Source organism: Pagrus pagrus, assembly GCF_965226575.1.
Source record: "Pagrus pagrus genome assembly, chromosome: 14".
Classification (NCBI taxonomy): domain Eukaryota; kingdom Metazoa; phylum Chordata; class Actinopteri; order Spariformes; family Sparidae; genus Pagrus; species Pagrus pagrus.
Window position 1 is genome coordinate 381,435 of NC_140198.1, and position 28,000 is coordinate 409,434.

The 28,000-nt window shown below is 45.1% G+C and overlaps 1 protein-coding gene and 1 long non-coding RNA gene across 3 annotated transcripts in view; one reads left to right on the top strand and one right to left on the bottom strand.

Annotated features, from left to right (window-relative positions):
- LOC311269730 overlaps positions 1 to 28,000 on the top strand; it is a 129,551-nt gene that overhangs the window by 54,934 nt on the left and 46,617 nt on the right. The window lies entirely within an intron of this gene.
- The window catches only part of doc2b (double C2-like domains, beta), a 107,919-nt gene that overhangs the window by 12,782 nt on the left and 67,137 nt on the right, over positions 1 to 28,000 (bottom strand). The window contains exons 3-5 of the mRNA XM_084374071.1: positions 18,008 to 18,082; positions 9,251 to 9,360; positions 4,838 to 4,964 (exon numbers count right to left, since the gene is read on the bottom strand). Of these exons, the coding sequence (XP_084230197.1) occupies positions 4,838 to 4,964; positions 9,251 to 9,360; positions 18,008 to 18,082 (312 nt within the window). The remainder of the gene's footprint in view (positions 1 to 4,837; positions 4,965 to 9,250; positions 9,361 to 18,007; positions 18,083 to 28,000) is intronic.

Genomic DNA, 28,000 nt, shown 5'->3' on the forward strand with positions numbered 1-28,000 from the left:
GCCAGTATATGTTGGATCTGTGTGATATATTTCTGTTCCCTCGGCTCAGCTGGACAATTAAAGGTTTAACTCTCAGAGACCATCACTACTTTGTGTCTGGCCCGTCTCATCTCTGTGTATGTACTCGTGTTCAGAAGCTGTTGTTGTGTCTGCCCTGGAAGTTCAGCTCCTGCTGTAATGATGCTGCTGAGCTCAAACTGTTGGAGAGGCCAAACTAAAGGTTACAGCCCATTAGCAGAGAGGCCGAGGGTGAGGATGTTTAGTCCACAGCAAGATATCCAGACAAGTCACGAAACTGTGAAAGTCTGGACGCTCGTGACAGTTTTTGTTGGAGTTTGATTCACTACTGAAACACTTGATCGGTGAGTTGAGAAGACTTGATTGTTAGCTTGGTTGTTTGTTGGACCTGCTGAGGTGGTTTTATCTGAAATGCTCCGGGAGACGCTTCTCACTGTTTTGTGAAAAGAAGCGTCCTGTGGCGGGCCGACGGTGGAAGTTGGTAACAACTAACTTCATCTTTTACATACCGTACTTAGCTCAGACTTTTCTCACTTCAAGAAGTTATGCTGGTGTGTATCTACAGTAGGGCTGGACGATAAAACGATCTCGATAATTTTCATGATAAAATTTTCCACGATAACGATGATACATTTATTTTCGATAGTTATTTTTGAGTCCGTTTTCCTTTACCTAGAAAACACAACATCAACAGCCAATCACACAGCAGAGAAACAGATGCACGTGGTTGATGTATCTGGCCCCTCCCACTCACAACACCTCAGAGTGACATCACCACCTGTGTGTCCAGCCGACACCAGTCAATGAGCGGTCCTACTAGCCAAACCGAGTGCGAGGAAACCGACAAAGACGAAGAAATTGTACCGAAGAAAGGTCATACCACTCCGGTTATTTGGAAATAGTTCGGCTACCTGAAGTCTGACAAAGCACAGGCCAGCATTAGATGCTAAATGTGTCGGCGACCAGTCCTCAGCAGAACTGGAAACACCACCAACCTCTTCCATCATCTCAAAAGGTACCGTCCCAAACAGGACTCCGAAAGCATGAGTTAGCGCTATTATGCTAGCGCCAGTCTCCCCTCAGGTCGCCACCAGCCCAGCCCCACTGCTGCTACTAGTCAAACTTCAGCTCAACCAACAGGTGCCGCTACTTTTTGAGACATTACCCCACATGAGCAGAACCCGAAGCGACACAGACAGAACCAGCGCAGTGACGTACTGTGTCGATAAACACATGATGCCTATAAGCACGGTTAAAGGGTGAAGTTAGAGCAGCTCAGAGATGTCATCACATCAGGTCTGACAGAACAGGAGGCATTAAAGCTGAACTGAACAAGAATACAGCAGCATAACCAGCCTCAACTTTACCTTTTGATTTTATTTTCTTTAATCAATGTTCAGTTCAGTAAACTACCTCTAAAATGTTTGAGACACTTTAAAACAGGCAATTTGTTGAACATATTCATCATTGTATTTATCCAGTGTTTAACATGAAAACATTTGGTTGGTTGGTTCTGTTGGATGTTTGTCACCTATTCATTCTGACAATAGATAATTGTATTTTATAAACCATAATTAACCTTCTGGTTTGTTTTGGGTTCTGTCCTAAGGAAAATACTCTTAAAACTGTCAATTCAACATTATTATTGTTAAATATCGTGATAATAATCGACATCGGTCAAAATAAAAAAACATCTCGTGATAATAGTTTTGGCCATATTGCCCAGCCCTAATCTACAGCATCACGATATTCATGATTCATTTATACCTCCAGTCAGTCTTTTCATTAAAGGTCCTGAAACCCTCCACCTCCTTCTGATGAGGGCTGATGGGTCCTACATGAACACACATTCTGCCAGAGTTAGAAAAGTTCTGGTTACATGACAGATTTCTGATTTTGTGTTTGTTTTGTTGCTGCTTTGAAGTGGGCGGGACTCTGTCTGTGCACCAATCAAAGTCTGGCAACATTTGATTCAAAATGCTGCCAGAGCTGTCCATCAAACCTCATGCGACCACGCCCACACGGTCCTGCTGAGTGTCAGACTGTTAAACTGAGACTGGTTCTGCTGCAGTTTCAGAGAAAACTCAGACTAAAGCAGGAACATGTTTGTGTGTTCGGCCTGATGCCAGCGCTCTGTCAGCCGTGGCCTCTTCTCTTGCATCAGCACAAGCGCCCCACTGCTCTCTGTGAGGTGTTGATCTGAGGGATCCACCAGGACTTTGGCAGGAGACGGGTCGGTGCTGGCCCGGCTAACTGTTACTCACATTTACAGCCTCAGATCCTGAACTACCCACGCAGTGTTACAAAGAGCTTCAGTGATGACGAGAGGAAATCAGAGATGTCAGGTTTGTGACTGTGCTGGTAGTAACGACAACACGTTCATCATGTTCTCTACTTTAACATGTAAAGTAAGAGATAGTTGAGTTGACCCTGAGTCCAGCCGACCTCCTGTTAACATCTCTGAGACAGACTGTGACTGAATGAGAGGCGGTGCTGGGTAAAGCTCACGCCTGTTTGATACTCAGCATATTCTGGATCTTTGGACGCTGTGTCTCACTCCTACATACACACCAATCACACGAGAGGAGCAACAGGAAGAGTCTCTCCAAACACGAGGCAGAGCTCTGAGCTCCAAACACCACCATCCACCATCCAACACCACCATCCACCATCCAACATCCAACACCACCATCCACCATCCAACACCACCATCCACCATCCAACACCACCATCCAACATCCAACACCACCATCCACCATCCAACACCATCATCCAACATCCAACACCACCATCCGACATCCAACACCACCATCCACCATCCAACACCACCATCCACCATCCAACATCCAACACCACCATCCACCATCCAACACCACCATCCGACATCCAACACCACCATCCGACATCCACCATTCAACATCCACCATCCACCATCCAACACCACCATCCAACATCCAACACCACCATCCACCATCCAACACCACCATCCACCATCCAACACCACCATCCAACATCCAACACCACCATCCACCATCCAACACCACCATCCACCATCCAACATCCAACACCACCATCCACCATCCAACACCACCATCCATCATCCAACACCACCATCCAACACCACCATCCGACATCCAACACCACCATCCATCATCCACCATTCAACATCCAACATCCACTATCCAACACCACCATCCATCATCCAACACCACCATCCACCGTCCATCATCCAACACCACCATCCACCATCCAACACCACCATCCACCATCCACCATCCAACACCACCATCCACCATCCAACACCACCATCCATCATCCAACACCACCATCCGACATCCAACACCACCATCCGACATCCACCATTCAACATCCACCATCCACCATCCAACACCACCATCCACCATCCACCATCCAACACCACCATCCACCATCCAACACCACCATCCATCCAACATCCAACACCACCATCCACCATCCAACATCCAACACCACCATCCACCATCCAACACCACCATCCAACACCACCATCCATCATCCAACACCACCATCCAACACCACCATCCGACATCCAACACCACCATCCATCATCCACCATTCAACATCCAACATCCACTATCCAACACCACCATCCATCATCCAACACCACCATCCACCGTCCATCATCCAACACCACCATCCAACATCCACCATTCAACATCCAACATCCACTATCCAACACCACCATCCACCATCCAACATCCAACACCACCATCCACCATCCAACACCACCATCCAACACCACCATCCATCATCCAACACCACCATCCAACACCACCATCCGACATCCAACACCACCATCCATCATCCACCATTCAACATCCAACATCCACTATCCAACACCACCATCCATCATCCAACACCACCATCCACCGTCCATCATCCAACACCACCATCCAACATCCACCATTCAACATCCAACATCCACTATCCAACACCACCATCCAACATCCAACACCACCATCCATCATCCAACACCACCATCCAACACCACCATCCACCGTCCATCATCCAACACCACCATCCACCATCCATCATCCAACACCACCATCCACCATCCAACACCACCATCCACCATCCATCATCCAACACCACCATCCATCATCCAACACCACCATCCGACATCCAACACCACCATCCATCATCCAACATCCACTGCGTTCACTGTAGTATGTTGACATAAGGTGTGTGGGCAGTCTGACGGGGATATTGAATCACAGTTCAATGACACTCTGCTCTGAGCTCTACAAGCACATAATCCACTCCTGCTCCCCACTCAGGCTCTAATCTGTCATGTGCTTCACACTGAATCCTGATAGATACTGTGGTCTGTACTGGACCTGAACACGTCATGTATGGAACAGAATTTTTGTTATTGCTATTATTATAACTAAAGTGGGCCTGTAAAGACGGACTAGTGAGTAGATGAGTCTCCCTGTTCGCTGTGAGGACGTTTAATGTCCCGACAACCTCTGTATTCTCATTTAGACACTTGTTAGCAACCGCTAGCCGTATATAGTGTTGTAAAGAACATACTATACTTAATACTGTACTGTTGTATGGTATTAAGTATATGATATAGTATACACTGGAGTATATGTTGTGTATATTACTGAGCAGTGGTGTAGAGGAGTGCATTAGTGAATTAAAGAGAATTAAAGATAATATTATAATATTTAAAGCTCATCCTCTAATCAGAGTTTCTGATTAGAACTTTTTATCATCTGCATGAAACCAACAACCACACAGGGGTGTGTGTGTGTGTGTGTGTGTGTGCACTCACAGGTAGCTGTTTCTCCAGGCAGTTGTTGAAGTTTTTGGTCTGGTTGGGCTTCAGCTTCTTCAAAGGGATCCTTGTTTCCCCGATGAACTCGTTGTGGCGGAATTTGTCCTCATCACACACAGAGATCCTGTCAGGAGGACAGCGGGTCAAACATTTGTTCCTGAGAGGACATTTCAGTCCATAAAACCAGTCATTTTACACCCGGAGGCCCTCGTCCCCCATCATCATCCCCCATCATCGTCCTCCATCATCGTCCCCCATCATCGTCCCCCATCATCGTCCCCCATCATCGTCCTCTTTCACAGGGATCCTGCTCTCTCTGAAATCTGTACTTAACTCTAGAGACTCTTACACTGCCTCTGAGGGCCTCGCAGCACTGAAAGTAAACCTGAAGAGTTCAGAAGAGGTTTATCACAACCAGAAGTATTGGGCCACGTGTGGCTCAGAAGACTTGAGGAGGGTGAGAGGAGGATGAGAGCTTCCTGATCGCCACGTTCAAATCATTTGATACCACAAGACGATGTTAACGTGAACATTTCTGACTGATCTCTTCTTATTTACTCAGTTACTGCAGTGTGGAGTGAATTCTGTGGCGGTGCCTGTTTATCACCTGTTTCCACCAGCACACACACACACACACACACACACACACACACACACACACACACACACACACACACACACACACACACACACACACACACACACTCCTCTTTCACTGCATGGAAACATCCTGCAGCAGTGTTGGTTTGTTTGTCTGTTTGTCAGCGTGCTCTTTGGTCCACACAGAAGCAGACTGACTATGTCAGGAAGTCTAACAGCTTACAAAAGATAATGATTGAGCAGCAGGAGGACAGAGACCACAGGAAGACAGAGACCACTGGAGGACAGAGACCACAGGAAGACAGAGACCACTGGAGGACAGAGACCACAGGAAGACAGAGACCACTGGAGGACGCTGAGCTGCAGCTTTACCTTCATCAGTTGCTGTGTGTTGCAGAGAGCAGTCTGACGGACATGTTCTCGCTCCATCATGCTCCTGTGGTGGAGTACCACCCGTTTCAAGTGTGTTTCTCTGCATAATGAGACAGACTGTGTGTGTGTGTGTGTGTGAGCATTGTAATCAGAGTCCCAGCAGATCAAATATCTTATCTGCTACATGCAGCGGTGGAGCTGAGTCCACATTTTAGTTTAGAGACGGAGATGATCGTGCGTCTGTCTCACTGTTGTTCCTGCAAGATTTAATGAGGACTGTGTGCAGACAGCTGTCCGTCACATCGTCCCCGACAACATCCACTGTGTCTCTGACAATACACACCTCTTCTCCTCCTGCTGCACAACACAACACAACACAACACAACACAGCAGAACACAACACAACACGGTACAGCACAACACAGCAGAACACAACACAACACGGCACAACACGGCACGACACAACACAACACGGTATAGCACAACACAGCAGAACACAACACAACACAACACAACACAACACAACACAACACAACACAACACGGCACAACACAACACAGCAGAACACAACACAACACAACACAACACAACACGGCACAACACAACACAGCAGAACACAACACGGCACAACACAACACAACACAACACAACACAACACAACACAACACGGCACAACACGGCACAACACAACACAACACGGTACAGCACAACACAGCAGAACACAACACAACACAACACAACACGGCACAACACAACACAGCAGAACACAACACAACACGGCACAACACGGCACAACACAACACAACACGGTACAGCACAACACAGCAGAACACAACACAACACAACACAACACAGCAGAACACAACACGGCACAACACAACACAACACGGCACAACACAACACAACACGGCACAACACAACACAACACGGCAAAACACAACACAACACAACACGGCACAACACAACACGGTACAGCACAACACAGCAGAACACGGCACAACACAACACAACACAACACAACACAACACAACACGGTACAGCACAACACAGCAGAACACAACACAACACGGCACAACACAACACGGCACAACACAACACAGCAGAACACAACACGGCACAACACAACACAACACGGCACAACACAACACAACACAACACGGCACAACACAACACAACACGGCACAGCACAACACAGCAGAACACGGCACAACACAACACAACACAACACAACACGGTACAGCACAACACAGCAGAACACAACACAACACAACACAACACAACACAACACGGCACAACACAACACAACACAACATGGCACAACACAACACAACACAACACGGCACAACACAACACGGTACAGCACAGCACAACACAGCACAACACAACACAACATGGCACGGCACAGCACAACACAACACAGCACAACACAACACAACACAACACAACATGGCACGGCACAGCACAACACAGCAGAACACAACACGGCACAACACAACACAACACGGCACAACACGGCACAACACAACACAACACAACACGGCACAACACAACACGGTACAGCACAACACAGCAGAACACGGCACAACACAACACAACACAACACAACACGGTACAGCACAACACAGCAGAACACAACACAACACAACACAACACGGCACAACACAACACAACACGGCACAACACGGCACAACACAACACAACACGGCACAACACAACACGGTACAGCACAACACAGCAGAACACGGCACAACACAACACAACACAACACGGCACAACACAACACGGTACAGCACAACACAGCAGAACACGGCACAACACAACACAACACGGTACAGCACAACACAGCAGAACACAACACAACACGGCACAACACAGCACAACACAACACAACACAGCACAACACAGCACAACACAACACAACACAGCACAGCACAGCACAACACAACACAACACGGCACAACACAACACGGCACAGCACAACACAACACAGCACAACACAACACAACACAACACAACACGGCACAGCACAACACAACACAACACAACACAACACAACACAACACGGCACAACACAACACAACACAACACAACACAACACAGCACAACACAACACAACACAACACAACACAACACAACACAACACGGCACAACACAACACAGCACAACCGGGCACAACACAACACGGCACAACACAACACGGCACAACACAACACAACACAACACGGCACAACACAACACAACACAGCACAACACAACACAACACAACACAACACGGCACAACACAACACAACACGGCACAACACAACACAACACAACACAACACAACACAACACAACACAGCACAGCACAGCACAGCACAACACAACACAACACAACACAACACAACACAACACAACACAACACAACTCAGCTCACAGGCAGGAGCAGTGAGTCAGCAGCACACTTGAACAACGATTCAGTGCTTTTAAAATAAAACAATAAACTCGTTATCATCCAGTGATAAAACACTGTGATGATTAACTTGATCATCATCGTGAATAAAGTGAATTAAATGAAAGTGTTAATGCTTCATGCTGCTTCACGTCCTTTATAATAAACATGTTTACTGTAGTGAGCAGCAGATAGAAGGACTATCATCGCTCATCACTAGAAGCTGTAGCAGCTATAAAATATGACGCATTGCATTGTGGGACTGTTGGACAATAGTGTAGACTCTTTGGTCTTAAAGTACCTGGTTCTGTCTCCACAAACACGGCTGGTGTTGTCCCGACGTCTCGTTAAAGATATCCAGTGGTTTCATGCTTACAGATGTTGAAACACAGTCTCAAACAGTGGTCTGTGGCTTGGCAGCCTCCTCATGTATACGTGAGAAGTCTACACATTTCTGTGTGTACAACAAACAGACAACACTGCACACATACTGAGATGTTTGGGAGGGTTGTGATGTACAGCAGGCTGAAGTGTAAATGGTTACATAAGGTGCTTCCAGCTCAGTGTGAACACTGGTAAAAATAAAGACGAGTGAAGTAACACTCGACTTGTGTAACAGATTTATCAGAGAACTTTGTGTTCTCATGTTTATTCTCAGGTGTCGTAGTGAAACACACACACACACACACACACACACACACACACACACACACACAAAGAGTTTCCCCTCTGTTAAAGCGATGAGAGGAAATCACACGTTCACACTAACATGAATCATGATGGTAGTGAGGAGGACTCACAGGAGGTCTCTGTTGGAAGGGCTGCTGTTACCTCCAGAGACAGACGAGCGCTCACACACACCTGACTGATGACAACACATCCACAGCAGAACAGCAACAGGTATCCTCACTCATCTCCTTCACTCACTCATCTCCTTCCTCCCTTCCTTTCTTCATGTCCTCCTCTTCATTATTAACACAGGTGTACAGGGAGCACAGGTGAGCGTACCTGAGTGTTTTTCGGACCATATCCTCGTCAGTGATGCCGTAGTAGGTCAGGGTCTCGCTCCACACAGGGTTGAGTGTGTTGTGCAGCGTCTTGGTTCGTAGCTTGTTGGCCTGAAAGACAAATTGAAGAGGCAAACAGCTGTTCTACACATCGGACCTTTAAAGATTATTGTGACTTGTGATGATGATCTCAGAGTCGTCCACACATCACCAAGCATCACCATGAAGCCCCTGACCTCCTGCTGGGAACATGTGACACCTGGTGATGTTCACTTCACTCTCTGTTGATTGACAGCTCGTCACAGCTCGTCTGAAGTTAATTCTGAACTAGATCCACTCCAGTTGGCTTACAGGCAGGGGAGGAGCACAAACCATGCAATTAATAGCAGCACCCACCTGACTCTTAAGCATCTGGAGGATCCAAAGGCCTGTGCACGTCTTTGTTCATTGATTTTAGTTCTGCTTTTAGTACATTACAGCCTCATCTGCTCTTGCAGAAAATGACCCAGATGAATGTTTATCCTTTTATTATTAAGTGGTTTTATTATTTTTTAACAGATAGAACCCAAAATGTCAAGATTAACGACTCACTCTCCGAATCCAAATGCATCAGTACAGGAGCACCTCAGGGCTGTGTAAGCTCACCGGTCCTCTTCACCCTTTACACAAACGACTGCACCAACAGTCTCCCGGGCAACCTGTTATTTAAATCTTCTGACGATACTGCCATTCTCAGCCTTCACCAGAACTCAGACCCATCATTTTACTTCATGGAGGTTAATAAATGTGTTCAGCGGTGTGACGACAACTATCTCATCATTAACACTAAAAAAACTGAGGAGATGGTGTTTGACCCTCGGTCGGTGGGGGACCATACTCCACTGTCCATACACAGGGAGGAGATCAAACAGGTCACATCTTATAGAAACCTGGGTATCCACCTGGATAACCTCTTCAGCTGGAGTCATGTAGATTATGTGTGTTCCCGTTTACAGCAAAGGCTGTATTTTTTACGCAGACTGGGGGTCTTTGGTGTCAGCCAGAACATCATGTTTTTATTTTATCAGGCAGTGAAGGAGAGCGTCATCAGGTATGGGATGACGGCGTGGGTCGACAATCACTCCACACAGTCCAAATCTAAGCTGCAGGGCCTGGTACAGACTGCTATGAAGGTGATGGGGAGGACTGAAAAGCTCCCCTTCAGTCCATCTGTGAGCAGTCTGTACTCAGGCAGGCGCGGAGGGTAGTGTCAGACCCATCCCACATCCTTCATAGGTAATACGAGCTCTTGCCTTCTGGCAGAAGGTACAGAATCCCAAAATGCAAATTAAACCGTTTTAAATACTCTTTCGTACCCACCTCCATCAAAATCCTAAATAGATCCGTACGCTGAGGCCTGGGAAGTGTGCAATAACTTGGGTTAGGGTTAGTTTGTTTTGTTTTTATTTTCTTTAATCTTTCATTGGATGTCATGAGTGTGTATGTAGCCTATGTGTACGTCTTTAGCTGTCGTGTATTTTTTTTTTCTTTATTTTTATGTGTATTATTGTCTGTAAGGGCAGCTACTACTAAGCACTATGCACTTTGAGTCCATGACAAATTTCCCCTAGGGGACAATTAAGTATATTCTATTCTATTCAGTGACCAGTAGTTACTGCTGATAGATAGAATAATATCCAGACATGGTTCACACCTCCGTTACTCTGCCTTCAGTGATGTGTTTGAATCTGTGATTTGAGAAAATATTAATTTGCCAAATATGAAGAGACAAAAAGCAGTTTGGTGTCTCTGCAGTCACACGTGATCACTGACTCTGTTTAAACGTTGCTTTTATTTGCTTTTATTTTTAAACATCAGGGTTTTGTTCCTGATGAATCAATTGCACTTTCAGTGTTTCCTCTCCAGAGAAACTGATTTCTCACACTTGTGTTGTCTTCAGTAAAACCTGATGTTTAAGTGCTGCCTGTATTTCTCGTAGTCAGCGTCGTGTCACACAGCTCAACTGGTTCTGTCTCACTGATCGTACCATCAGAATCATGACTCTGTAGCCACGTCACTAAACTGCAGCAGGCTCTCACCTTGTGCTCCTGTAAAATCACGATCATTGTACAGTATCTGATCCGTGTCAGTAATCAACAGTCTAATCTGGAATAATTACAGCCGGCTGATTGTGTTTGATTGTGTTCTCAGAGGAGATGAAACTGTAATCTGGCTCCGCAGCAGAGCGTGAAACTTCACTTCTGATTAGAGCGCCAGCAGAACTTATGACCTCTTTAGTGGGTCTTAATGAGGCTCTCAGACCGAGCCTAATGATTATTTTAGAGCAGCGGGGCAGAAGGTGACTATAACATCCTGTTTTATAAAGACAGCAGACAAATGCCTGGAAACCAGCAGCCCTCAGGGAGAGTTTTCTTTCACTAACCAGTCAAATAATCCCTGACATTTCCTCAGAAACACAGGCCCGTTCTGCTGCTCTCTGAAATAAGATGACATTAGCAGTGAACGCCACCAGAGCAGGACACATAAAGAATGGAAAAGCCCATCATGCTGCAGTCACAGTCTGTGAGTGACAGATGGAGTCAGAAACTCTGCAGCTTTTACTGAAGAGAGAAGAAGAAATAACTGTTCAGGAAGCTTTATGAGTACATTTTTATAAAGCTTCAATCTTTTGAAGATGTTGTAGATAACAAGAAGTGAGCATCATCCTTCAGCCATCAGAGAAATGAGAAAATGAAAGTCTTTAAATGTTGAGAGAAGTGGTCAGTAATGTCTAATACTGCAGACAAGACACCACAAAACACTGACAGATGTTAAGTACAAATATACTGATTTTTCTGCAGGAACCAAATGATTAGAGTGATCCTCGGGCTGTGATGAATATACACACCAATCTGCTTCAGTGTTGGATGGAGGTGATCACAGATGATACGTACAGTTGGTGGAGTGATGGGAGCCGTCCGGCTCAGAGCAGCAGCAGACTGTTGGTCTGTTTTATGGGCCCGGTCCATGTGTTTAGTGACAGTTATTACACCATTGTTTCATTGCAGTCGTCAGGCCGCGGGCTGTAACTCTCTCTGAATCGCTAAGTACACATTCTCATGGTAATAATCACAACTCGATCTGTGCACTCGCACTAATTAGTCCATTTTACATTTCTGGGAAACAAGTAGAGTCACAACAGAGAGCATCAGTGTGAGGACACATGAAGAAGTCAGTATTATAGTCCTGTCAGACATGATGACACTGAACATGTTCATAACACTGTCTTCAACATAACAGTCACAACACATCGTCAGGCTGACAACACACTGGATATAAAGTGGACATCATTATCTGTTTCTCTCTCGTCACAGCTCTGTGTTTGTGGTGATGGTTAGAAAACATCTTGTTTGGATTCAAATACCTGCGTTTCAACATCTGGTCAGGATATCTGGTTCAGCTGCCACAAAAATGTCCCGATGTTTCATCAGAAACAGGGTCCAATCCTTTGTTTAACTGAGTGCTGATGGGTCAGCAGAGTCCCCTGAACTCTGAGGGTTCAGCAGTGTCCCCTGAACTCTGAGGGGTCAGCAGTGTCCCCTGAACTCTGACGGGTCAGCGGTGTCCCCTGAACTCTGAGGGGTCAGCGGTGTCCCCTGAACTCCACGGGTTCAGCAGTGTCCCCTGAACTCTGACGGGTCAGCGGTGTCCCCTGAACTCCGAGGGGTCAGCAGTGTCCCCTGAACTCCGAGGGTTCAGCAGTGTCCCCTGAACTCTGAGGGGTCAGCGGTGTCCCCTGAACTCTGAGGGGTCAGCGGTGTCCCCTGAACTCTGAGGGGTCAGCGGTGTCCCCTGAACTCCACGGGTTCAGCAGTGTCCCCTGAACTCTGACGGGTCAGCGGTGTCCCCTGAACTCCGAGGGTTCAGCAGTGTCCCCTGAACTCCGAGGGGTCAGCAGTGTCCCCTGAACTCCGAGGGGTCAGCAGTGTCCCCTGAACTCCGAGGGTTCAGCAGTGTCCCCTGAACTCTGAGGGTTCAGCAGTGTCCCCTGAACTCCGAGGGGTCAGCAGTGTCCCCTGAACTCTGAGGGTTCAGCAGTGTCCCCTGAACTCTGACGGGTCAGCGGTGTCCCCTGAACTCCGAGGGGTCAGCAGTGTCCCCTGAACTCCGAGGGGTCAGCAGTGTCCCCTGAACTCTGAGGGTTCAGCAGTGTCCCCTGAACTCTGACGGGTCAGCAGAGTTCCCTGAAGAATTCATGAAAACATATTTAATTCAGAGGCTGCTGCTGGCTTCCGAGCCTGAAATCAAACATGAGGATGTATTTGATGGTTTGTGCAGCAGCACAGTGACGGTCTGTCTTAACCAGTGTAAACACAGTGACTCAATGACCTGATGTCTCTCATCATCCTCGTCCTCGTCCTCGTCTTCGTCTTCGTCTTCGTCTTCATCTTCATCTTCATCTTCACTTTCATCTTCATCTTCCTTGTCCACGTCCTCATCATCTTCCTCATTATCACATGTTGGTTACCTTCTGATCTGCTGTTTGCAGCTCTCTTCTGTCTCCACTCGTCATGTATGAATCAAACATGGAATGATGAATCTCAGGATGACTCTTGGTTTGTTTCATAAAAGTTAATGAATACTTTAATTTCCCTGTGTGTGACTGGAGGCCTTGAAGTGTTTGAATCCTTTCATTATATCTAATAGAGATCCTTTGAATGAAGCAGCTTATTGAAGCTGAAGCTGTGATTATCCATCTACCTGACTCACGTCTCCTTTCTACTGTAACCTTTTCAAACTCGTCTCATTTATTCGTTTGATCTGAACTCTGATTGTTCAGCTGCTCTCAACATTGAACTCCAGTGATGTGTGTAGTTGGGCCTGATGCATATGTAAGAGAAGGATGATTTACCGTGTAGCCGTGTGATAATTTACTGTGGGTCACTCTTTAATCTTTAAACTCTGCCAGGTGTTTGATATTCAGAGAGAAGTCTGTGCTGAGACAAACGGTGTGTTTCTACTGTTCTGTAGAAGACAAAGAACAGGATTCATCCTCTGGGTCTGAATGTCTGAGTCAAACTTCACGGCAGTACATCTGATAGTTGGACCTAAGTGTTAACGTGACTGAGCCCAACAGTTAGCAATGCTTAAAGTAAAACAGTGTTCCTGCAAAGCTGCAAAGTCAGGTGGAGAGAACTAGCAGCATGTGGCTAGTTAGCAGGAGCCTGGTGATAGCTGATTAGCTCCACAGGCTGTGCATGTGTTGTTCTGTGGTACCAGAGCTGAGAGTTGTGTCATTAAACTTCTCAGACTGAAGATGACACAAAACTGTCATCAGCTACGAGTCACTACGCTGCAGCTAGTATGCTTCACACGCTGTTTTTGTAGTCGGCAGTACGAAGCCTCGTTTTGATCCGCTGCTCATGTTTGTCCTTTAAATTAACTACATTATACTGTTAATACAAACTCAACACTTCCTGTTTCAAATTAAAAGCCCTCTACTGTTTCAGTGGACAGTAACCTTTCACTTCTTTTATTTTGACATCATCAGTAACCTGTTGTGTCATTTTGATGTTAAACTCTAGTTGTTAGTTGTTGGTTAGTTGTGTTGAATTGTTGTTGTGTGAAGTAAAACCACAATGTGTCACAGTCGTCCTGATGGACTGTAGTGCTGCGACAGCTCATGGTTAACTTCTATGGAAGAATTATCCTATCTTTATTCAAGAGCGTAGATTTTCAGTTTGAGAGCATGATTTCATTCCTTTTCAGTGACATAGCTCCTTCTCGCGCTCAGATTTATTCTCCTCGCACTCATATTTTCTGCTCGCACTTGGATGTCTGCTGCTTTCTTTCAAAATGTGTGCTTGAACTCAAAAATCACATGCTCGTGCTCACATTTCTTCTGCTTGCACTCAAAAATTTCACTCGCATTCAAATATGTCCTGCGCTCGCTCAGATCTAAAGTCTGCGCGCTCAAAACTAATGTGCACGCACTCAGAACAAGCACCTCCTCTCAGGTTGAGGAGTCTGCTCAGACTCAAGGCTGTCCCTGCTTGCACTCAAACTATTGTGTTTCACCAGCCAATAGGGGACAGCTAGAGTGTGGACCAATCAAATGACGGATGCCACCTTGGGTGCGTTCCTTTGCACTTTTTTGAGTGCTCCGTAGGGGCGGGTATATGGTCTGTTTGTAAAACTGATTCTCTCAAAATACACCAGTTTACCATATTAGCCAGCTATTTGAATCGTCACTTATTTAAGACGCCAGCATATTTATGTATAATTATTCTTTAATAATCGTAAAACGAGTTATCGAAGTTTAGATTCTCTCTTTTATTCAATATTAGCGGAAATATGTTATATAGTATGAATACTCACAAAACAGTGAACATGTTACGATGGCCGAGTGGTCAAGGCCCATGGCAAATTTTGCATTTTAAACCATCGGACGTCGGTTCGCATCCTGACCGCCCCACTCTTGCTGTCTGTCATATTATTATTGAAACTATATGAACGATGTGTTTTGAGTTGTAGCAACATTAAGCAATAAACTTGAGGTATTTGACCGCGCTGGTCCATCTCGTCTCCCGCTCAGTACCTCGCTCCGAGTCCCGCTCTAACTCTTCTTCTTGTGAAAGCATAACCAACACTAACTTAATGTAATGCGTCCCCTGGCTTTGACCCCATTACACGCACCAATGTTATCGTCAAATCATTATCATCATAGCGTATTTTTCATTATGTAAGGGATAATGTATAGTTCGGAGGTTGTTATGGAGAAATAAACCCCGACAGGTTGTATGGAACTCCTTAACTCCATTTCTCCATAACAACTGACTAACTATACATTGTCCCGCTTATTACACGGCCTTACGAGTGAAATAAATAATAAATAATCACCCACAATGATTCAGCAGCGACAATGATTGCTCGGTAAAGTTTTAACTTTCACTTTCACTTTCCAGGCCGGCCTGAGAGAGGAGCTGGACAGCGGCGCTGTCTTGCTTATGTTGCTACATGTTGCCAGGGCGGATCAGAGCGCCGTCCCTAGCAACGGTCTGTTATACTTGACGACGACGCAGCGATGGACCAATCAGAGAGCAGCATTCAATAGAGCCGTGTAATAAACCTTTTTAATCACGTAGCTTAGCCTATTTACCGACCATCTCTTGTTAAACGTTGAATCAGCTGGGTACACGTATTCTATTACTGTAACAGTAATTTATTAATTCAAATTTAAAATAATAATATGACAGACAGCAAGAGTGGGGCGGTCAGGATGCGAACCGACGTCCGATGGTTTAAAATGCAAAATTTGCCATGGGCCTTGACCACTCGGCCATCGTAACATGTTCACTGTTTTGTGAGTATTCATACTATATAACATATTTCCGCTAATATTGAATAAGAAGGAGAATCTAAACTTCGATAACTTGCTTTACGATTATTTAAGAATAATTATACATAAATATGCTGGCGTCTTAAATAAGTGACGATTCAAATAGCTGGCTAATATGGTAAACTGGTGTATTTTGAGAGAAGCAGTTTTACAAACAGACCATATACCCGCCCCTACGGAGCACTCAAAAAAGTGCAAAGGAACGCACCCAAGGCGGCATCAGTCATTTGATTGGTCCACACTCTAGCTGTCCCCTATTGGCTGGTGAAACACAATAGTTTGAGCGCAAGCAGGGACAGCCTTGAGTCTGAGCAGACTCCTCAACCTGAGAGGAGGTGCTTGTTCTCAGTGCGTGCACATTAGTTTTGAGCGCGCAGACTTTAGATCTGAGCGAGCGCAGGACAGATTTGAATGCGAGCGAAATTTTTGAGTGCAAGCAGAAGAAATGTGAGCACGAGCATGTGATTTTTGAGTTCAAGGACACATTTTGAAAGAAAGCAGCAGACATCCAAGTGCGAGCAGAAAATATGAGTGCGAGGAGAATAAATCTGAGCGCGAGAAGGAGCTATGTCACTGAAAAGGAATGAAATCATGCTCTCAAACTGAAAATCTACGCTCTTGAATAAAGATAGGATAATTCTTCCATAAACTTCAGTATTATCTGTCTGGTCCAGAATTAAAGATGCAAAATGTAAGAATTGAAGTTAAAAACATTCAAAAATGTACTGGTTCAGGTCCAGAGCTCCTCTGGTAGCGCTGGAAACATCAATATTCCTCTGGTGCTAGTGCTCTACTGGAAGCTGCACGGCTAACTGAGGTAACAAGCTAACAGCAGCTACAGTTTGCAGCAGTTAGCGGTTATGCTGCCCCTTATATGTTGTGCGTTTGAATTTTACAGGTGGTTGTTTGTGACATACTGCACCTTTAAACCTCATATCAGACCCGTTTGAAATGTTTGGATTGGCCCAACCCGAGGACCACCCAGGTGTTTACAATGGAGGAAATGTTGTGAGTGCTGCTGTCAGAGGAAAACATGTTTTCTGTCTCGGCAGCAGATTTCATGATATAATAAACTTATTATAAAGACCAGTTGAATTCATAGATCAACAGATAAACTGCAGCTACTAACTCACTGACTCACTGTTGGATTAATAAAAGAGCAGCCATGGAAGAAGTTTTCTGACCCTGAAGTAGAAATATGATGAAATACTCCTGAAAGAAGTCCTGAATTCAAGGACTTGTAGCAGAACTGTCCTCAAAGTATCCAAAGTAAAAGCAGTCAGTGTGACTACAAAACTGTCACCACACTGAAAGAGATGCAGTGATGGAAGGGAACAGATCCAGAACAGATCAGAACAGACTGACTGTCAACAAGCTCACCTTGCTGGCTCCTGGCAGTAGGTGCAATTTGACATACGGGTCAGACAGCCCATTGTAGTCCATCGGCTTGAGTCCCTGTGAATAAAACACAAGTCATCAGGATTAGTGACGAGGACGACATGTTAGAGACCTGAAACATCAACACAGTCAATCGTCTTCACGTTAACATCTTTGGACCAAGCCCGGACCCTAACCCATCTTCAGCAGAACTTCAACATTCACATCAGACCATTCTCTTCTGGACTTCTGTTTTATCTAGTGACTGACAGCTGGACAGAGACAGGAAGTCAGGGAGAGAGAGACAGGAAGTCAGGAAGAGAGAGACAGGAAGTTGGGAGAGAGGGACAGGAAGTCAGGGGAGAGAGAGACAGGAAGTTGGGAGAGAGAGACAGGAAGTCAGGGAGAGAAAGACAAGAAATGAGGGGAGAGACAGGAAGTCAGAGGAGAGAGAGGCAGGAAGTCAGGGGAGAGCTCCACCCACGCCCCACCCCTTTGTCTGTTTTTGATTGGGTGGAGTCAGGGCTGGTACCGCCCACCTCATAAACCTGTGCACAGCGTCCTGGAGGCTCTATCCAATATTTTTTACAGTCAGTGATTTTCACACATGCTGGTTTTGGACGTTTGGATCAGAAATGGACACAGAGCAGCTCATATTGTGAAGGTTAGGATCCAGATTTCCTCAGAATCAGTTCACAGTTTACATTCTCCTTCTTACTTCCTCTCTGGATCACTACAAGTGTTTGGTGCTGGAGACGTTCAGTACAGTGAACCACCTCAGCTGGAGACATCACCCTGAGACTGAAGTGATCATTACTGTCCTTTGAAAAGTAAATCAATGAGCCTCACGGAGAGACGAGGATTCATCTCTGTCAGCTGACAGCACAAAGATCTCATCTCATAACATATAAAAAGCTGACAGTCACTCAAACTGATGCTAACTGTGCTTTTTATTTATGTTGATTATCATCAATATGACAACATGATAAAAAGGGTTAATGTTCATTAATCATAAATGAAATCAGAGTTACTAAACATGAACATGAAAGTGTTTGTTTTGGATCAGCTGGGCTGATTAACAGATTAATAAGAAGATCTGATGACGTCGCAGATCAGACTGAAGCACAACAAACAATAATCATTAGTGTGAGTCCAGTTCAACATGAGCTCCACCTCAACAACTACATCTGTAACATCCTGATTTACATGAGTCACAATGATGTGATGACACCAGAGAACAACAGTCGCAGCCTGCAGGGACACGTCAACACTCAGGACCTCCTCGGGTCAGGTCAGGTTCTGGTCTCGCTCTCTAGACAATGCTGTTGAAACATTTCGGTGAGGATGTTTTCAGAGGTGTGGTGAGAAGTCAGACACTGAGGCCTTTTATTGTGTACAGCTCTTTGTTTCTTTTCCAGGCTTTTACACAATGTAAGGATTTCATTTGACAACATTCAGAACTTCACAAAAATGATCATCAAAATGTGAAGGAATACGTTTCAATGTTAGGAAGTTTTATTTTGCAACACGTTTAGCATGCTAACCAGCTAGTCCTGGCCTGTCACAGTCTTAAGCTCGTGTTGTGGCCGAGTAAAGAACAAGAATCTTTATTTATGTCACATTTCATACAATGTACGACAAACTGTGGTGAAACTGGTTCACTGCATTAACCCACTGAAGCCTCTCAGTGGAGACGTATGACGATCAATATCTTTAGAAGAGAAGAAGAGCTCAGGTCTGTTCCTACATTATTCCTTCAGTTACACTTTGAAATGGAAAATATGAAGGATGAAGTTGAAGAGGGATTCAAATGAGACTAAAAGGTGTGACAGCTCGGTTCTCCTCTGCTTTCACTTCCACTGTCTCAAAATATTTATGGTGTGCAGCAGAGTTCAGTCTCAGATCACAGCTGTGGAGCTGATGCATTCAGAGCAGCCTTAATAACATCAGCTTGGGTTGTGTGGATGTTTTTCCTCAGACAATAAAACCCAGTGCTGTAAATCTCCCTGCAGTATTTCAGTAATCCTACAGAGAAATGAGAGATGTGCTCCTGACTGTATGAAGATGATTTTACTGGCTGCACTGCAGCAGTCTGGAGCTCAGAGACATCAGTGAGACACAGTTATCTGATGTCAGCCTGTGTGTCAGCTCAACACTGATGAAGGAAACAAGCAGTTAATTAAGATTAGTCTTAAAATATTGAGTGTTTGTGAGCATCAGGAGCAGCTTCTCCTGGAGGTGTGAAGGCCTGCAGCGCTGCTGCGGTCACAAATAATGTGATCAATAATATGTGATCATAAGTGTTGTTGTCAGTGTCGTGGTCACCACCTCTGCTGTGTCCACACGTACAGATCAATGATCACACTCGACCCTGGACCGTCCCCTGTGGTCCACACCATGTTCTGATTGGATAATTGAAGCAAAAATAATAAATAGATATTCATGTGGAAAATAGCAAATGGCCCTCGTATAATCTGTACAGTAGCCCTGAGGGGCCAAAACACAGCGACATCTGAAAACATAACATTTCACTAAACATTAAGTGAGCGATGCCTGCGAGCCGGGTCAGACACAAAACTCCAGCTGCACTGATAAACACATGACTGGCCCGGTGTCCACACGGCCCGGTGTCCACACGGCCCGGTGTCCACACTCATCCTCCAGATGATGTGACGCTCTGTTTAAACAGCAAACGTCTCCCAGCTGTCCCTCAGCCCGTCAGTGCACCGCTGAGAGAGATGTTCTGCTCATGAGGTCAGAGACTGTCACCTTAACAAACACTTCAGACGTTCGTCGTCTGACTAAACAACATTTATAAAACATTTCACAAAACACAATATTTGACAAGACCTCACATTTCAAACACAGAATCCAAAACTTTGAGACGTTTCAGAAAACGAGACATTTTGTGTTGTGTGAATTTTTTTTTTTTCTGAAATGTGTTTGTCTTTATGGAAATATTGTGTTGGACCCTCAGAACCAGAGTAATCACACCACCCTGAGGTATGAGGAGCCCACAGAGAGGAGCCCACAGTACAGTCAGACCTCTGAGTGATGAACCACACACATACGCAGGATAAAGAAACAATAACGCTCGGAGACCCTGTGGATTTATAATCTCACAATACAAAGATTTCATTTCTCCTCCAACACATAATAAAGATTTCACTCCACTGAAAACAGCCTTCACGCAGAAGAAAGACGAGCCTGGTGCCATTATTTTAATTGTTCTCGTCTTTATGGTTCTTTTCTTTAATGGAGCAAAAAAGGAAAAACTAAACAAATATGACGTCTTTCAGCCACAATTATGAGGCTTAATAGAGGCGCTGGGCTGCGAGCCGAGCACTCAGCAGGAATGATGAGCAGCTCACAGGACGTTGTGTTGTACAGCAGTTGTACAGTAGTTGTGTTGTACAGAAGTTGTGTTGTACAGTAGTTGTACAGTAGTTGTACAGTACAGTAGTTGTACAGTAGTAGTACAGTAGTTGTGTTGTACAGAAGTTGTGTTGTACAGTAGTTGTGTTGTACAGCAGTTGTACAGTAGTTGTGTTGTACAGTAGTTGTGTTGTACAGCAGTTGTACAGTAGTTGTACAGTACAGTAGTTGTACAGTAGTTGTGTTGTACAGTAGTTGTACAGTACAGTAGTTGTGTTGTACAGTAGTTGTGTTGTACAGCAGTTGTACAGTAGTTGTGTTGTACAGTAGTTGTACAGTACAGTAGTTGTACAGTAGTTGTGTTTTACAGCAGTTGTACAGTAGTTGTACAGTACAGTAGTTGTACAGTAGTTGTGTTGTACAGTAGTTGTACAGTACAGTAGTTGTGTTGTACAGCAGTTGTACAGTAGTTGTACAGTACAGTAGTTGTACAGTTGTTGTGTTGTACAGTAGTTGTACAGTACAGTAGTTGTGTTGTACAGTAGTTGTGTTGTACAGCAGTTGTACAGTAGTTGTACAGTACAGTAGTTGTACAGTAGTTGTGTTTCTCCCGTTTCTTCTTTATTCATCCATCTCTTCTGCAGCTTTCGCCGCGTTTAGCTTCGATTAGAAGCCTTGTTCACATACGGTTTGTTTAAAAAAGAAAGTGCAATAAAAAGATATGTTTTACCTAACATAATGAATAATCGTGATTAATAATCGTGATTTCAATATTGATAAAAATAATCGTGATTATCATTTTGGCCATAATCGTGAAGCCCTAGTCATGTGGCACAGTGAGTGACTCCAGTCGCCATCTTTGTTTTATGACCTTTACATGTGTTTAATTGTCGCCCAAGGCTTTTATGTTTGTGACAGAACGACGACTTCACAGTGAGAAAAACAAGTGTCGAGCAAAGTTTGTTTTCACGGCCGAGTCGTGAGCTGCCAGAGTGTCGACCTGAACCACTGGGGACGTATATTTTGAAAGTTTGCCTGTCTTTAAAGGAAAGTGTGACACAGTTCACCTCTTGACGGAGTTGGAGGCTGTTTTATACATATTTTATATATTTTGGTCGACACGTGTCTCGGCTGCTGCCACGCTGTGAAACTCACAGGTCTGAGTCGGAGCGACTCTGTGCTGAAAATAACACCGTCAACGTTCACTTTACAACCGAGCCGTGACCCTGTCTCCTCAATCTGGCTTCTTATTTTCTCCTCCTTAATCCAAACTGAGCAGCAGCAGTTAGCAGCAGCAGCAGTTAGCAGCAGCAGCCAGCTGAACTCAGCACTCACATATTCAGCTCTGTAACTGAACTGGAGGAACAAGCAGGAATATAAAGCTTAACATCTCCTGAACGCCTCCTCCTCCTTCATTGATTTCCCCGTGTTTTACACTTCAGCTGTACGTGTTTTCCACACAACAACAAAGTTATTGAGACGACACCATGAGAGCTGATTGGACGTTCAAAGAGCCGTCTTCATCTTCCTCTATTGTTGCCTCGCTGCCCCCCCGAGCTGTGATTGAAGGCTGACGGACGGCCGGCTGCTGATTGCTCGAGCTCACTGTGAATGCTGCTGATCATAATTACTGAGGGCTGCAGAGAAATGACCACAGAGGAGGCAGATGTGTAACATGCATCAGTGTTTCCACACACACACACACACACACACACACACACACACACACACACACACATTCACAACCGTTCATCTGTGTTCAGGAGGTTGTAGTGATGTGAGTTTGGAGCTGGACCCATCAGATCATGTGATCATGAGACTCCTTCTCGCCTTCACAGTTTGAGCTCTGAGGAACAAGCTGCAGGCGTGGACTCATTCATGCTCCCTTTATGTACGAAAATACATCCGTCCGTTCCAAACAATATGACCGTCACTGCCCTCATACCTCCTGGTGTCCCTCATGTTGGCATGGATGTTAGGCAGTACAACCACTAGAGGGCGCTGCTCAGAGTTGGATCAGTCTCACACAAACCTCCACACATCCTTCACCACCGGCCAACTCACATTTACTGCCCATCTAGTCTCTCCAGCTGTTCTGTAGAAGCTGTTGTCGTCCTCTCGTCCCGCGCTCGTGTCTGACTTGAACTGTCGCTACACCACTACGCTGCCCCCTGTGGCTACCAGAGGTACTGCTCTGTAGGTCTGTATCCCATAAACTTTCAGAAAACACGCAGAAATATGGACGAAACAAACGCAGAGAAGTGACAGAAGGCTTCGTCTGTATCCGTGTCTAACATTGAGCATTAATGACGACCAGCGAGAGAAGCGACTGCTGGCTTGAAAACAACATGGCGGCTCCTCCAGAGGTTAGCATAGCTGCTGTAGCATCAGTTCTATCAGAACTTCTCCTCTCTCCACGAGTTCTTGCTCCTCTTGTGGCGGCACTCTGCTTCTGTTGATATGATTGGATCTTGGTTCGTCTGGTTGAATATTAGGGGTGTCACGATTCTCCAAATCCTCGATTTGATTTAATTTTCGATTCTAAGGTCACGGTTCGATTCGATTCTCGATTTTTACATGTATTTTTTTAAAACACAGGTTGCTGCCATTTTTAGACTAGACTTTTATGCAATATAATATCTGACCTTTGTTCGCAATGTACCACACACTACATTGTCAAATTTAAAACATTTATTAACAACATAATGTAACAATAACTTATATCTTCAGTCAATTGGAAACTTAAATAAAATAACCTGCCATCTAGTTTCTCTTTGTAACTGCAGTCTTCTTCACAGAAGATGACATTCAAGTTCACAACGAAACAAACAAAAAAATTAAACAGCCATGTCCACAGTCTTCTCTGAACAATGAAGTGTCTTAACAAACTATTTCTGAACAGTTGGACATATACAAGGTGCGTAAGGTGTGAGTGGGCAAGCGAGCGAGAGTGAGGGAGCGTGCCTACGTGCGGACAGTGAATGAATGGGAGAGGAAGGAGAAGCGAAAGGAGTAGCAGTAGCAGCGACAGCAATAAAGTGAACAATATAGGCTGCAGCAGGAGCGCAGAGATCGAAAAGTGGCCAAAGGTATGTCGATGGCTGCTCAGCGGCTCATACCAATCTCTAGAGTCTTATACCGTTCCTCAGAGTGGTATGCCGCTGTTATTCCGCTGTTGTGCCGCTGATGTTCCACTGACAAATGACGGTATGTGCCGCTAAGACTGTTACGCCAGGTTCAGACAGGACGCCGAAGCGCCGCGATTAGCTGCGAAGCGGGGCCATTTCTGATTCGGCGCCCATGTTAACCAATTGTGTCGTTCTCATAGGTAGCGCTGGGGCGCTCTGCTCTGCTGCCGGCGCGCGCCGCACAGCGAATTTTTCGCCGTCTGGTCTGTTTTTTTCGCGTGCCGCGGCAGAATGTGTCAAGCCGGGCAGGAAGTCAAACAGTGCAACAACGAGAGAATCCGGTCGATTTTCAAAATAAAATAAAACAAATTTCAAAATAAAACTAGTTTCGATAATTAAACCCGCTGATTGACAGAAAACTACTCATTACCATGAAGTGGACATACATTTACAGTCATCAGGAAAACATGGCGTTGTAATTTTATGCGGTTATTTACTTTCCTATGGTGAAAAAACAGCTCCAAGTGTGACTACAGAACAGCTGACGAGCCGTTTGCCGACCGGCGCGGAGAAATTCGTGTCTGGTGTGAACAGAACGGCTGTGGCTCGCGCGAGAATTTCCGATCGCGGCGCTTCGGCATCCTGTCTGAACCTGCCGTTATGCTTCTGAAAGACTGTTGGATGGATACCGCCCCCTGATAGATATGCAAATATAATGCCACCGGGCTGATTTTACGACAAGTCCTGCCGTAAATGTATACATTTTTGTAGTCTTTTTTGACAATGCTAACTTAACACATCGCCGTAAATAAAGGAACGTAGGCTATGTGTTTCTTTTGGATGTTATGTTGGTGGGATGTAGGCATATAGACAGTAATTACACGTGGGATTCTTGCGATATGATAGCAAAGTAATGTTTATTTGTGCCTATAAAGTACTTCAAGCTAATGAAAGAGATAGCCTTAGCTAACATGGCTACTGTTAGCCGCATGGCTACTGTTAGCCCAGCCACCGTAGCCAGTCTGACTAATCGATAGCAGAAACTTTGAGCCAACCAACTAAACAATACTTGCTGACAGGTTTCCTTTATTAGGAGAACACAATAATACATTACTTGATATAAAATGTAGTCTACATCGCCGAACATTAACCATTGTGGCATATTATGTATCATGTTTACTGTACATTGAGATATTTTCTAACTATTGTCAATCAATGTGTGTGTGTGTGTGTGTGTGTAAATATCACATCATATATATAACTATATATAGTTATAGTATATATATAGTATATACTGTATATATATATATATATATTACATATATATTAATATATGTACATATATACCATCATGTGTCGGTGGAATATCAGCGGCATACCACTCCGAGGAACGGTATAAGAGTCTGGGGATCGGTATATGTCGCTGAGCAGGTGGTATAAGCCGCTGAGCAGCAATCAACATACCTTTAACCACTTTTCGATCTCGGCGTCACTCGGCTGCAGTCTGGCTGAATAAAGGCGACGGCTCCTCAGATACAGCAGAGCTCCCTGGTATTATTTCCCCACCAGCTTAACAGGTGAAAGGGGGTTCACCCCGAAGGTAAACAGAAACTTCGGCCCTGGAGGAAATCATCTCCCCTGTGCTTCCCGACCACGGTCCGGGAGCCGAACAGGAACGGTGTAACACCATGCTGTCGTTTGACTGGCTGTAGCTAACAGCTGCTGGCTTAGCTAGTAGCTAAGTTAGAGGAGGTTGACTCGCAGCACTTCAACACGTGTGTTTTTTTCCCCTTGGCAAGCCGACCGGACGTGACGTGGGGGCGTGGCAGCATCGACGATTCCATTTTTTTATTCGAAGTTTGAGATTGTGAATTAATTTCAATCGATTTCGATGACACCCTTAATGAATATATAACAGAAGCATGAATGAAATCTAAATGAGCCGCTGTGTGTTTTATTCTGGGTTTCCGTGTGAAATATTTATTGACAGCTCACATCTCTGTTTGTGCTGCACTGAACCTGCAGCTGAGCGCTCGCTCTGACATCACTGAGTGACGCATCACCACTTACAGCAGCATGAAACATGTGCAGCCTATATGATGTTTCTGTTGAGATGGTCACTGTGTCAGATCACAGTCATAATATCTGATGTGACCACGCTGCTCTGTGTGAGTTCAGAGTGAGAACGTGTTGCTTTCTACAAACCACAGACATGTTAAAAATGTCTTATTTTGTTCAGTCAATGTCTCAACTGAGAGACATAAAAAACCACCAGCTGGTCCCTGACGTTTGTGATGTCATCAGGAGGAAGCTGCTAATGAGTGTCTGAACCGGTCTGTGTGGACCTGGACTTGTCTGAACTGTCGTTCAGAAAAGCCTTAAAAGAGAGATTCAGAGTTTAAAAAGTTGAATCGAAAGAGCTCTGTGCTGCAGGTGTGTGCAGACTGAGTGGATATGATCTGTTGCTAGCTTCATGGGTGAGATTGTGTTGAATGTTTTAACGTATGAAAATATGACCCAGAAGTGAGTCGTTACTGCATTGTGATGTTTTCTGTGGAGACTTTCAGTCGAACTTTCTCGCTGGCTGTTTACGACTAGATGACAAAGGAGCTTCAGTCCTCAGCGAGCAGAAATCCACTGATTCTGTCACAGATAACCATGATTCATACGCCCGGTTCAGCTGGAGGAGTTGATGTTAGGTGTTCATTAAGATTCATGTACTGCTCACCTCTATAGCACGGACAGAAGCAACAAAGACTTCAGATTTAGAGCTCCATATTTCAGGTTTAAGTTACATTTTCTGATGTATAACATCCTGACGATCGTGAAGCAGAAAAGATCCATTATTTTTACAGAACTGTGTATTTCTGAGCCGAACACGGCTGCTTGTTTTCCACAGAGCTCTCAGCATCTTCATCAGTCAGGGCATATGTCTTCATTAGCATATCTGACCGGCCTGCTAACCTGCAGGTGGAGGAGCATCCATCAGCAGGAGCAGCAGATAACTGCACGGATGAATCGATGTGATCCAGAGGGAGCTGTCAGGTTAAAGGAGGGGTTAACTGTGGAGGTGATCAGGTGGCGGCGACTCCAGGCGATCCTGCAGTGATGGAGGGAGGCAAATGGGTCCTCTTCATCACTGTGGGCTGTCAGCTCTGATGATGGAGAGGCTGGAGGAGGAGCGAGGTGGAGGTGGGCCGGTGTCACCAGGTCACCTCTGGACACATGAGTTTCAGTGCCAGTTATGTCATCGATAACGTGTCATCAATAACGTGTCATCGATCAGGTGGAAAAACAGCAGAGATGTGATTTCATCAAACTGAACCAGCTGTTAAACTGATATAGGAGCTAACTGTCACTGCAGTGATGTAGCTGCTGCATGTTTCAGTGACCAGCAGCTCAACACAGAAGATGTGATGTTCAGCACAGCGACGACAACGTGATCATAAAAACTATCAGAGTTCAGCTGAAGTCTCCCTCATCTGATTATCTA